The following is a 13,084-nucleotide window of genomic DNA, read 5'->3' as shown; positions in this document are numbered from 1 at the left end:
GTCATCCTCTCACCTACCATCCTGGCCCCACACCCAAGAGGCGGAAGCCCAACTTGCCACACCCGCTCTGGAGGCAGGCGGGTGGGCAGGACGGAGCCAGGGGGCTCCCCCAAGGCAACTGCTCCAAGATCCAGTGGAGGGAAGCAGAGGAACTTGCCAGGTACCCAAGGCCTTTGACCTTCTGCAGGACATCCCCCCAACTGCGCTGTCAGGATCCTCTCAGAAAGGGTACCAGAAGGAAGAAACAGAAAAGCTACAGCATTTCCAGAAAACTGGGCAGGAGCAGTGCGAATTTCCACAGCTCCCCAAGCTCCCTAGTCCCATTGTGCTCTCCACACACACCCCCCCACCCACCCAGCCTTCACTCCAGTGCAGCAGCACCACCCCAGCCACCTGCTGTCCAATGCTGTCCCCACAGAAGCCAGGCTCTCCCAGGTCTGTTCCTATGGCTCCCTTGGCCAGCAGAGGGTACGGAGAGCTGAGTGAGGTCACACCAGCGGAGGACACCTGTCACCACACCCTAGCGGCTCTCCTGAGGATGGGGAGGATCCCTGAGAGGGTCAGGCTTTCTGCCCCGCCCCTCCCTCCCCAGAGACGCAGGGGCCCTAAGCACCCTAAGAGAGGACAAGGGGAGGCTCCCCAGGGACAGCCTTCAATGTGAGCAGTGTGACTGTCGCAGAGGCGGTACGAACGGTGTCACCAGGGTTTCTGGGCCATCCAAACCCAGGCCAGCTAGCTCAAATTTCTGTTCCCCCATGAATTCCTTTTCCCACCGCCCCAGAATAGCAGGGGGGCCACTAAGTGTGGCTGAGTCAGCTGCTAGGAAGGAAACGCTATGGTTGCCAATGGTTCCTCCCACCTGAATTCTGGGAGGAAGTCTGGCCCTACAGACTGAAGTCCAGAAAACTCCCTCGGCCTGGCCTTGGAAAGCAAGGAAAGCCCCTGGCATCTCGTTTCAGTGGGAGGACCACTCTCGCACACCTCACCGTCCCCACCACCCCAACATTTGCTCATGTTGCTCCTCAAACCTGGAAGGTGTCCCTGAACAAATTTGGTCAAATTATCTCCTTAGAAAGGCGGCCTCAGTCATTACCAGCCCATCCAACACACACGCTGTCGTAGACTAAATAATGCTTCTCCCCAAGAACAAGCACATCCTAATCCCTGGATAGGAGGAATCTCAGCATGTTACCTTATATGGCAAAAGACTTTTTGCAGATGTGATCAAACAAAGGATCTTGAGATGAGGAGATGTAGGCCCAAAGGCATCACAACGCACCTTATGAGTGGGACACATCAGGAATCAGAAGTTGACATGACAGCAAAAGCAGAGAGACAGGGAGTAAGAGAAGGGTAGGTGCTAGGCTGCTGGTTTTGCAACTGGAGGAAAAGGACCACAAGTCAAAGGATCTGGGCAACCTCGGGAAGCTGCAAAGGACAAGAAGACAAACTTTCCCCTGGAGTCTCCAGAAAGAACACAGCCCTGTGGGCCCAGACTGACATCTGACTTCCAGAACTGTAAGGTAATCAGTGTGTGCGGGTTTTAAGCTGCTAAGTGTGCAGAGTTTTGTTACAGCAGCTGGGGGACACTGATACACATTACTTCTTTGAACCCTAATGAGGATCACATAAAGCACTGGTCATCAGGGGTGCATACGTGCAAGCTTTTCTTGCAGACTAGGTAGCAAAACCCAATTGAGTTGGGCCTTCTTTCACCCTCAGAAGGCAGTGCACACACTTACCGGGTGCTCAAATTCCTGTTGCTTTGGGCCTAGAGCACCTCACCACTCCCATAGTCAGGTGAAAGATAAACAGTGGTCAAAGTCAAGACCTGAGCCAGTTCCTCTTGGACGAATAAGTTTCCACATTAGTCACTGCCAGCAAATTTCCAGTCCACCAAGAGGCACCCAGGAGTGGTGACTGCTCACTTACCCCCGCAGTCCTGTCCTACATGGGCCCCCAGACAAGGGACCAGACAGAGCAGGGGCATGGCTGCCCTGCTGTGCTCATAGTAAGAGACCAGCCACAAAAACTGGGAGGAAGGGAAGGTGGACAATGGGCCACTTGGGAGTTTGGAGAAGGGACAACAATAAAATTGCCCAACAGATATCCCAGGAAAAGCAGTCCAGCAGGAGGTTTCACAAAAACAGGTACTGAAGGCAAATGAGAGCCATTACTGTTGATGAGAAATTGCTATCACTCACAGCCAGAGTAGGTCACCTCGCTCCCAGCACAACTTGTCACTAAGCAGGAAAATGACACAATGTCCCCAGAAAATGGAGGATCTAAATAAAGACCATATGAGGAATCAGACACATCCAATGGTCCCAGAGGCCCCACCTCTCTCATCTCTAGGTCAAAAGGGTCACAGGACCACTCCCCCTTATCAATAAAACTCAGGGACCCCACCCTACAAAGGAGTCACCTAGTCGCCCCTCTGTGCCCACTCGAGGGGCCGCTTGGTTTGAGGCCTCTAGGATTGAACCACACCTTCAGGAGCTGCAGCCCTTACTACTGCATCAGGGCCAAAGGCACTGGAGAATCTCAGTGGGAAGCAAGGGGGAACACTTGCCCCTCAGGTCCCCCTGAGTTCTCAGAAGAAAAGGAATGAGCAAGTAGGTGTGTGCTTGGGAGTCCACGGAGCTGGGACTGAATGCACTAAACAGACTCATAGGCTTTAGAGTCAGGCAGAAGGGGTTTGAACCCCAGCTCCTCCACCTTTACGGGCTGTGTGTGGCCTTGGGCAAGTCACTTGACCTGACCAAGCTTCAAGTTCCTCACCTGTAACATGAGCACAGCAATACCACCAACTTCACTGGTCTCCAAGATTGAGATGATACAAGGAGAGCAATTTGTACCACATCCGACCCTCAGGAAACCCTCCATATATGGTAGTGAGAATGAGGATGGATGAATTATTTGTTCCAAGAGCACCAGGACAAGAGACTTTTCTGATGTGTGCCTTAAAAAGTTGATCCATGGAGTTCCCATTGTGGCTCGGCAGAAACAAATCCAACAAGGAACCGTGAGGTGGCAGGTTCAATCCCTGGCCTTGCTCAGTGGGTCAAGGATCCAGCGTTGCCGTGAGCTGTGGTGTAGGTCAAAGAAACGGCTCGGATCCCACGTGGCTGGCTGTGGCTGTGGCGTAGGCCTGCAGCTGTAGCTCCAATTCGACCCCTAGCCTGGGAACCTCCATATGCCATGGGTGAGGCCCTAAAAAGCAAAAAACAAACAAAGAAAGAAAGAAACACAAAAGTACCCACATCTCAAATTGAGAGAGATAGGTTAGATGTGGAAAATCAGCATGACCTACCACTTCCCTCCCCACCCCACCCTCATCCCGCCAATCATCCATCATCTACAATCCCAACGTGGATTTGGACCATGATCTCATAAGGGCAAATAGAAAGCAATTCGGTTGGAAAGGAAACAGTCTGCTATCCATGCCCCACAGATCAAACCAGAATATGATGTATAAGTGAGTCAGAGTCCTTTGCCGTAGCAGGTAGGGTGCATTCCTCAGGGTTCCACGGGGATAGACAGCGTGTACGGCCAGAAACTGGAGAGAACCAGAGCCATGGGAGGCAACAGGCCTGAGCAGGTACAGAATTTAAGGTGATGTGAGGCAGCAAAAGCACAAAGAAGTGATGGATGGAAACCATCCTTGACACTGGTGCTTGGGTTTTAACGAAAAAACACAATCTAGGTGTTCCCTTGTGGCGCAGCAGGTTAAGGTACCCGTGTTGTCACTGCAGCAGCCTGTGTTGCTGCTGTTGCGCAGATTCGACCCCTGACCCAGGAACTTCCAGGCACAGCCAAAAAGAAAAAGGGAAAAGAAAAAACAAACAAAAACCAAAACAAAACCCCACACAAAATGTATACATGTGTGTGTCGCTGGGTCACTTTGCTGCACAGTAGAAAACTGACAGGACATTATAAACCAGCTATAATGGAAAAAATAAAAATCATTAAAAAAAAAAAAACACACACAATCTAACTTCAGAGTGGACATAGGGGAGAGCCAAGACGTAAGACAAAGATGCAAAGGTCTGGGAAAAGCCCTGGTGTCTGCCCATTTCCAAGTTCACGGGGAATATAAGAGAGTGGGAAGCAGCAGAAGGTGTAGGAACAGCTCCAGGACCCCGGCCAGCACAGCTCAAAGCCAGCGCAAGCTCTGCTTCTGACCAGCTGGATGACAAGGTGCAGGGCGATGAGCAAATCTGTACCGCAGGGTCTACCCTCTCATTTAGAAATAACACTACTGGCCCTTCCCAAGTCATGAGCTTCAGAATTCACTGGACAAGTAGATTCAAGCACCCACTTTGCACAAAGACACTGTGGCAGCCTTGTGGGTGATACAAAGATGAATCACACAGAGCCGGCTCCCAAGAGCTGATATTCTATCAGGAGACTCGAGACAAGTGCATCAATAACAAAAGGGAGCAGAGGGTGGTGTTGAAGCAGTAGGGGAGGTTCAGAGGGTTTGGGAATTCATTCAACACTTCAGAGCATGATGCTAGGTCCTGGGGATACTGAAAGGAATAAGACACCGTTCCTGTCTTTGAGGAAATGAATTCTAGAACAGAAAATAGGGACTTCCCATTGTGGCTCAGGGGGTCAAGAACCTGAATAGTATCCATGAGAGTGCAGGTTTGATCCCCAGCCTCAATTCAACCTCTGGCCCAGGAACTTCCATATGCCGCCAAGTGTGGCCCTGAAAAAGGGGGAAAAAATAAAAAAAAAAAAAGTAGGGAGTTCCCTTCATGGTTCAGTGGTTAATGAAGCCGAGTAGGAACCATGAGGTTGCGGGTTTGATCCCTGGCCTCGCTCAGTGGGTTAAGGATCCAGCTCAGATCCCGTGTTGCTGTGGCCCTGGTATAGGCCGGCGGCTACAGCTCCGATTAGACCCCTAGTCCTGGGACCCTCCATATGCTGCAGGTGTGACCCTAGAAAATGCAAAAAGTAGAAGGAAAAATAATCATACAAACACACTATCCACAACGCAGTACCTTGAGTGCTGGTATAGATGTACAAACAAAGAAAAGAAGGTGCTTTTGTCTTTTCTATGGCCTGACCTGCAGCATATGGAAGTTCCCAGGCTAGGGGTCTAATCGGAGCTATAGCCACCGGCCTACACCACAGCCACAGCAACTCGGGATCCGAGCCGCATCTGCCATCCACACCACGGCTCATGGCAACGCCAGATCCTTAACCCAATGAGCGAGGCCAGGGATCGAACCTGCAACCTCATGGTTCCTAGTCAGATTCATTAACCACTGAGCCACGATGGGAGCTCCAGGAGGGTGCTTTTACAGAGAGCTTCAAGGAGAAAGAAGCAGGGAGCATGTGCTAGAAAAAAGAATGAGCCTATTCCCAACCCTTGTGAAGGGGGAAGAAACAAGGCCCCAACTAAGTGTGGAGATGCGAAGCTACATATAAATGAAATGCTCCTAAAAGCAGAATGTCAGGTGGAGAAATTGAGCTACCAGGACGATCACGGGAAAGGAATTTCCCGCTGGGATTCCAGAACAGCAACTCCCAGCTGGGCTGGGGAACCTGTCAGTGTACATCCCACCACCTAAGAGTTTTTCCTTCCCAAATTCTCACTTTCTCTCCCCAAGCGAATCAGAAGTAAGGGGCCAAAGGTGGCTCCCCCAAATGTACTTTGATCTCTAGTTCCAAGCAAGAGCACCCAGGCCCAGGAAAGTATGTGAATACGAACAGCCCCCTTTTAGGACACGCTGCCATCAGTCACATGTCGCCCTCCCTCTGGCACAACAGCAAGAGGGCTCCAACCAAGACCCCACCCCCTCTTTGCCCTGGACATGACCTTGGGCCTGACCACTGACCCAAAGAAGTTAGGAAAGTGTGGATTTTTCAAGGCAGAGCTTACAAACTCACACAAGGTCAATTCTCAAAAGCAGAGAGCGGGGCCTCCCGCACTACCCCACCCTCGGGGATCCCTAGCTCACGAAGCCCAGGAGGGACCCCTCCCTCCCACAGCACCTTCCCCCACCCCCCAGGTCCTCGCCTTCCCCTCTAAGGGGCCTCAGTCAGGGAGGCCCCGGAAACTCATCCAACCAGTTCCCAGGTGGGAGGAGAGCAGCTTTCTCCCTTCAGCTGAGTGGTTACACAGGCCAGACTCGGGGGGTGGGGGGGACTGCCATCAAACTCCCAATTCTGGGGCAATTCTGGGGTGAGCAGATACACAGGGCATGGAGTGGCATGGCCCAGGCAGCAGAGTTCTGCTCCTAGTAAAGCAAGGCCTGGACTTGGGGCTGAAAGTCAAGCCAGGGCAATGTAGGGTGATCTGCTCCCTGGAGCCCCTGCACCTGCAGCCCAGAGCCCAGGGAGTGGTGGGCACTGCCCCTGCCTGGTGGCCTCCCTCCATCAGGAAAAAGACGGTGAGGGGTGTCGGGGGAGAACTTCCTTTCACCTGCTCAACCTGCCCTTCCTTGATTTTATCCAAAGTAACCACCCTCTGTGGATTCTGGGAAAAGGCAACTTCGGCAGAAGTGGGAGATTAACTCTGCTTTCCCCCCTGTCTTCTGGGTCCCTCTGGGAACAAGCCCCTTCTCTAAGCATCCAACTCTATAAACATTCAGAGATCAGAAGACCTGCTGCAGCCCCCTCGCAGAACCACCTGCACTCACCTCTAGGAGGAACTCAGGATTATCTCCCTCTTGCACAAACCCACTGGAAGAAGCCAGAGCAGGTTTTTTGTTTTGTTTTGTTTTGTTTTTTAAAAAAAAGAACTCTCCTACGCCTGTTCTCAGTTTCTGAAGCTCCAAGGGAGAAATGCACCTCTTGCCCCAAAGCCTGGGGCTGGCCAGCTTTCAGGGGAGTCTGGCAAAGCAAGGAGGCCTGGACTTGGGGTGGTCCCGGTCACAGTCACGCCCCACTCGGCCTGGCCCAGCTGGGTACCTACCGCTTTCCTCAAAAGGGCTCCCATCCGAGCACCGAGAGGGCCGCCTGGGGCCGGGGAGCCGCATTCTCCCCAAGCACCGGCAGCCCAGCGGTTAACAGGCCTGGGGCGAGCAGAGCGCTGCCACCAACAGCCTCGGGAATTAAAGCGCCCGCCGCCTCCTGCAAAACCTCTTCAATAAACGTCCTATTCAGAATCAGTTCCGCGTGTGGGTCATACTTTCTGCATTGCTTTCATTCCTGATTCCTGGGGGGCCAGTAACAAAGGAAATGGAGCTTCCCAGCCCAAAGGCACGTCCCGCTGGGTGAGGGCCATCCAGCCACACAGCCCACAGGTGAGTGCCATCAGCTGCAGAGGACCTGCAAATATCTCCAGCAAATAAAGTCGGGGGACCCTAACTGCAGGAAGTCAAATACTAAAGACACCCGAACAAAGCCAGATCATTCACCAGCACAACAATAACCCATTGATGCGGCTCCTCCCCCACCCCAGGCCCTCAAAGCTTGAGGATATTAATCCTTACAAACAGCCAGAGGCAGAGGGGAGCGGTGGTGGGCAGGGTTCGGTCCGGTACTGTTAAACCCCCCCCGCCCCCCGTTTTACAGATCAGGAAACTGAGGCACAAGCGGCTCCCAAGATGATGGGCTGGAATAAAATCAACTAGCGTTGCATTAGGGTGTAGAAGCCATTGTGCTAATAAACACATTCTTGATGAAATCTCCTTACCACAACCGTATGAGGCAGAACCATCCAGGGCTGTGCAGTGAGGGAAGCGGGAAAGGCAGGGGTGGCGGGATCTGTACTTCCGGGGCTTGACACCATTCCCTAACCCCCAACCTCACCATCCGTGGGGCCAAGAGATAGGGCCAAAGGCAGATGGAAAGGTACCCTACCTAGTCTTCCTCATGAAACACCCATGAGCACTTTTTGCCTTTTTAAGTAACACTTTGCTCAGAACAAGGCAGAGGCCAAAATGGAGGTGGCTGGGAATTCATAATTCACTCGTAGATGCCTCCAGAAGCCACTTATGGCCTTCTCTACTGCAGGTTCATAGCAAGGGTGCTCATCTAGGCAGCTGGCTCAGTGGGAGGGCAAGCGTCCTAACCTGTTTCCTGTGAGTGGCGCCTTCTTAACTCACAGCCTCCTAAAAGAAAGGACCAGACCTCCGAAAGGTCAAGACCAGATCTCCCTGGGGTTTTGTGCCTTTTATTCTCCCAGGGCTTCTGGCATGTAAATCCCTTCTGATTTTGGCAGCTGTGCAGTTCAGGAGGCCAGAAGGCTGAATCAGAGGATGGATAGTACTTTATGGGTGAAAAAGACATCTTCAGGGGAGGCTCAGAAGAAGGTTTGGGAATGGAGAGGCCAATTGTTCACCTCTTCTCGGCTGCCTGGTCAAACTCAGCCCAACGGAAAGGTGTAGCATCAGCACTGAGATGACTTCCCTCTGAAAACAGAACTATTCAAACGCATTCGTATTTATTGACAGTATAAACCACATGGTGCGAGGGACATCGCAGTGAATAAGACAAATCCTTGCTATCATGGAGATTACATTCCACTACAGAAGAGGGCCACGAAAGATAGACAAGTAGCTAATATATTTCTGGACAGTGGTGTTATGAAAAAGATAAAACAGAAAAGACAGTATGACTGGGGAAGTGGCGTGGAGACAAGGAGGCCTGGGAAGGCTTTGAAAAGGTGGCTCTTGGGCAGAGACCTGTATGACAAGAAGCAGCCAGACATGAAAAGTTTCTCCGCCAATCTTTTCCTCTACCCCACCCCAGCCTCCATCCCACACGTTTGATATGTCCTAGACCTCATCATCACAGTAAGTGCAGACTTCCAAAATATCTTGCTTTTAAGCATCTCATTCTTTGCAACCAATGAAAAGGAGCACAGTATAAAAATTATAAACCACATAATAAAATGAACCATGACAAGCAAGTCAGAAGATAGAACAAACTGGTATTCCAAAAGCTACAAATACAAGAAAAATCTGAAAATGACTTTGAAATATACTAAATGGAAATAAAATACAGTTGACCTTTGAACAACGCAGGGCTTGGGGCACTGGCCCCTACCCCCTCCATGCAGTAGAAAATCCATGTATAACTTTTGGCCCTCGGTATCCATGGTTCCTCATCTGCAGATCCAACAAGTTGCAGATTGCATACTACTGCAGTATATATTTACTGAAAAAAATCCACACAGAAATGGACCCACACAGTTCAAACACAGATTTTTTTCAAAGGTTAACTATGTACAATATTGACATTTCAAACCCAACAGGCATGCTAAACAGAAAATTAAATACAGTTAAAGAAAGAATTAGTAAAATGGGGGAAAAAAAAAAAACTGAGGAAATCATCCTGAAGTTAATGCAAAGAGTAAGATAGAAAAGGTGAACATTACGAGACATAGAAGGGGGAAAACAGAGAGCCAGAGAGGTCCATGGAGTCCCATAGGAAGAAAAAGAAAAGAATAGGGGCGAGGCAATTTTCAAAGATAGAATGTATATGAATTTTTCCAGAGCTGAACAGACATTTGTCCTCAGATTGAAAGCACAATTAAGTTAAATTTAAAAAGTCCACATTTAGACACATGATACATAGCATAAATGCAGAACACTAAAGACAAAAAATATCTTGGAGTATAAGGAAGTGTAAGGAGTATAAGGAAATACCACGAACAACTATATGCCAATGAATCAGATAACTTAGATGAAATTCCTAGACAAACTCCTAGAGTGGCATAAACCAGTGATGACTCAGAATGAAACAGAAAATCGGAAGAGACCTATTAACAAGTAAAGAGAGTGAATTAATAATTTTTAAACTTCCAATAAAGAAAAGCCCAGGACTAGATGATTCCACTGGTGAATTTACCAAACATTTAAAGAATTAATCCCAAACTGCTCCAAAAAATAGAAAAGCACCCTTCCCAACTCATTCTATGAGGCCTAATATCAGGATCAGTTAAGACAGCAGAAGAAAAGAAAGCTACAAGCCAATATCCCTTATAAATATGGCTGTAAAAATCCTCAACAAAATACTAACAAACTAAATCCAGCAACATATAAAAAGGAGTATACACTATGACCATATGAATTTATTCCAGAAATATAAGATTGGGTGAACATCCAAAAATCAATTAATATAACTATAGATATTAATAAAGCACAAAGGCCACCTGATCACTTCAATAGACCCAGAAAAAAAAAAGTTTAACAAAATCTAACATCCTTCCATGATAAAAACACCACATGAACTAGGAATAGAAGGGAACATCTCCAGCCTCATAAAGAACATCTACTAAAAAACCCACAGGTACTTCATCTTAACAGAAAAAGAAGGAATGCTTTCCCCCTGAGATTAGGAAGACAAGAATGTCCCCTCACAACACTTCTGTTCAACACTGTACTGGAGTTCTAACCAGAAAAATTAACCAAGAAAAAGAAATAAAAGGGAGTTCCCATTGTGGCTCAGAGGGTTAAGAATGTGACATAGTCTCTGTGAGGATGTGGGTTCAATCCTTGGCTTCCCTCAGTGGGTTAAGGATGTGGCATTGCTTCAACCCATGGTGTGGATCACAGATGTGGCTTAGATTCATTGTTGCCATGGTTGTGGCATAAGCTGCAGCTACAGGTCCAATTCAACACACCTGGCCTGGGAACTTCCATTATGTTGTAGGTGCAGCTGTAAAAAGAAAAGTCATCCAGATTGAAAAGAAGTAAAACTATCTCTATTCATAGATGACATGATCTTGTATATACAAAATCCTAAGAAATCCACTACCAAGATGATTGAAACTAACGCAAGAATCCAGTAAGAAACAGGATCTGCACACAAAAATCTGCTCTATTCCTATACAGTAGTCATGCACAATCCAAATATGAAATTAAGAAATAAAACAATTCCATTTATAATAGCAGCAAAAAGCATTAGAAATTTGGAATATATTTAACAAAAGGAGTAAAAGACTGGAAACTACAACACACTACTGAAAGAAACTAAAGAGCTGAATAAATAGGAGGACATCTTAGGTTCATGGATCAGAACACTTAATATTCTTTTTTGGGGGGTGGGGGGTGGCCACACCTGCAGCACGTGCAAGTTCCTGGACCAGGGACTGAACCCATGCTGCAGCAATGCCGGATCCTTAACCTGCTGCGCTACATGGGCACTTCCAGAACCCATGAACATTCTCTCTCTCTTTTTTTTTTGTCTTTTTGCTATTTCTTCTTGCCGCTCCCACGGCATATGGAGGTTCCCAGACTAGGGGTCGAATCGGAGCTGTAGCCCTGGGCCTACGCCAGAGCCATAGCAACGCAGGATCCGAGCCATGTCTGCAACCTACACCACAGCTCATGGCAACGCCGGATCGTTAACCCACTGAGCAAGGGCAGGGACCGAACCCGCAACCTCATGGTTCCTAGTCGGATTCGTTAACCACTGCGCCACGACGGGAACTCCAGCCATGAACATTCTTGAAGTTAGCAATATTCACTAAGTTGATCTATAGGCTCAATCCAATCTCTTTCAAAATTGTAGCTGGCATTTCTGTAGAAATTGACATGTCGAATGTAAAATTTATATGGGAAAGGGAGCCAGAATAGCTAAAACAACCTGGAAAAAGAACAAAGTTGGAAGACTCGCAGTTCCCGATTTCAAAACTGACTACAAAGCTATAGTTACCAATGTTGTACTGTAATGGCATAAAAATAAATATAGAGACTAATGCAATAACATTGAGAGTACACAAAGAAAACCTCCCATTTATGGTCAACTGATTTTCATTAAGGGTACCAAAACAATTCAATAAGAATAGTCTTTCCAACAACTGGTGCTAGGAGAACTATATAGTCACATGCAGAAGGATGAACTTGGACATCTAGTTCACACCATACACAGAAATTAAGTCAAAATGGCTCACAGGGGTAAATCTTTGTGAACTTGGGTGAGCAATGGTTTCTTAGATACAATACCAAAAATATAAGCAATGAAACAAAAAAATAGATAAATTAGACTTCATCAAAATTTAAAATTTTTGTGTTTCAAAGGGCACTATCAAGAAAATGAAGAAACCAGACTAGATCATTTCACAATATATACAAACATTGAATCATTATGTTGTGCACCTGTAACTAATGTCAATTACACCTCAATATTTTTAATTTTTAAATTTTAATTTTAAAAAGAGAGAAAAGAAAGTGAAAAAAGGAGTTCCCGTCGTGGCGCAGTGGTTAACGAATCCGACTAGGAACCATGAGGTTGCGGGTTCGATCCCTGCCCTTGCTCAGTGGGTTAACGATCCGGCGTTGCCGTGAGCTGTGGTGTAGGTTGCAGATGTGGCTCGGATCGCGCGTTGCTGTGGCTCTGGTGTAGGCCGGGGGCTACAGCTCCGATTCAACCCCTAGCCTGGGAACCTCCATATGCCGCGGGAGCGGCCCGAGAAATAGCAAAAAGACCAAAAAAAAAAAAAAGTGAAAAAAGCAAAGCACAGAATGGGAGAAAATATTTGTACATCTGATAATAGAATTGTATCCAGAATATGTAAAGAAGCCTTACAATTCAACAGTTAAAAAAAAAAAAAAAAGAGTTCCCTGGTAGCCTAGCAGTTAATGATCCAGTGCTGTCACTACTATGGATCAGGTCACTGCTGTGGTGTGTCTGATCCCTGGCCTGGGAACTTCCACATGCCACTGGCACGGCCAAAAAAAAAAAACCCAAAAAACAAAACAAATAACCCAATTTTAAAATGGGCAAAATTTGAATAGATATTTCTCCAAAGATGACATACAAACAGCCAATAAGCATGAGAAAAAAATGCTCAACACTGTTAATCATTAGGGAAATGCCAATCAAAACCACCATTAAACCCACTTCAAACTCACTCCAGGATGGCTAAAATCAAAACCACGTTCAATAACAAGAGTTGGTGAGGATGTGGGGAAATTAGAACACTTGTACACTGCTGGTAGGAATGTAAACTAGCGTAGCCTATTTGGAAGACAATTTAGTGGTTCCTCAAAAAGTTAACTTGTGGCGTTCCCTCTGTGGCTCAGAGGTAACAAATCCAACTAGTTTCCACGAGGATGCAGGTTTGATCCCTGCCTCGTTTAGTGGGTTAAGGATCCAGCACTGCTACGAACCATGGTGT

At 47.6% G+C, this 13,084-nt stretch overlaps 1 protein-coding gene across 10 annotated transcripts in view; it reads right to left on the bottom strand.

Moving 5' to 3' along the window:
• The window catches only part of PLEKHG3 (pleckstrin homology and RhoGEF domain containing G3), a 47,044-nt gene that overhangs the window by 21,660 nt on the left and 12,300 nt on the right, over nt 1–13,084 (bottom strand). For 3 of the 10 annotated variants that reach the window (XM_047794725.1, XM_047794726.1, XM_047794727.1), the window contains exon 1: nt 6,929–7,003. The exons of 3 other annotated variants lie outside the window; for them this stretch is intronic. In XM_047794725.1, coding sequence (XP_047650681.1) covers nt 6,929–6,952 — 24 coding nt within the window. In that variant the 5' untranslated portion in view covers nt 6,953–7,003. Of the gene's footprint in view, nt 1–6,928; nt 7,005–13,084 lie in introns of those variants that run through there. 4 more of the 10 variants (XM_047794730.1, XM_047794731.1, XM_047794722.1 and 1 more) reach the window with 3 other exon arrangements.

The sequence above is a fragment of the Phacochoerus africanus genome, chromosome 9, assembly GCF_016906955.1.
Source record: "Phacochoerus africanus isolate WHEZ1 chromosome 9, ROS_Pafr_v1, whole genome shotgun sequence".
Lineage (NCBI taxonomy): Eukaryota > Metazoa > Chordata > Mammalia > Artiodactyla > Suidae > Phacochoerus > Phacochoerus africanus.
Note: the sequence above shows the minus strand (reverse complement) of the source record. Positions and strands in the feature narration are given on the sequence as shown.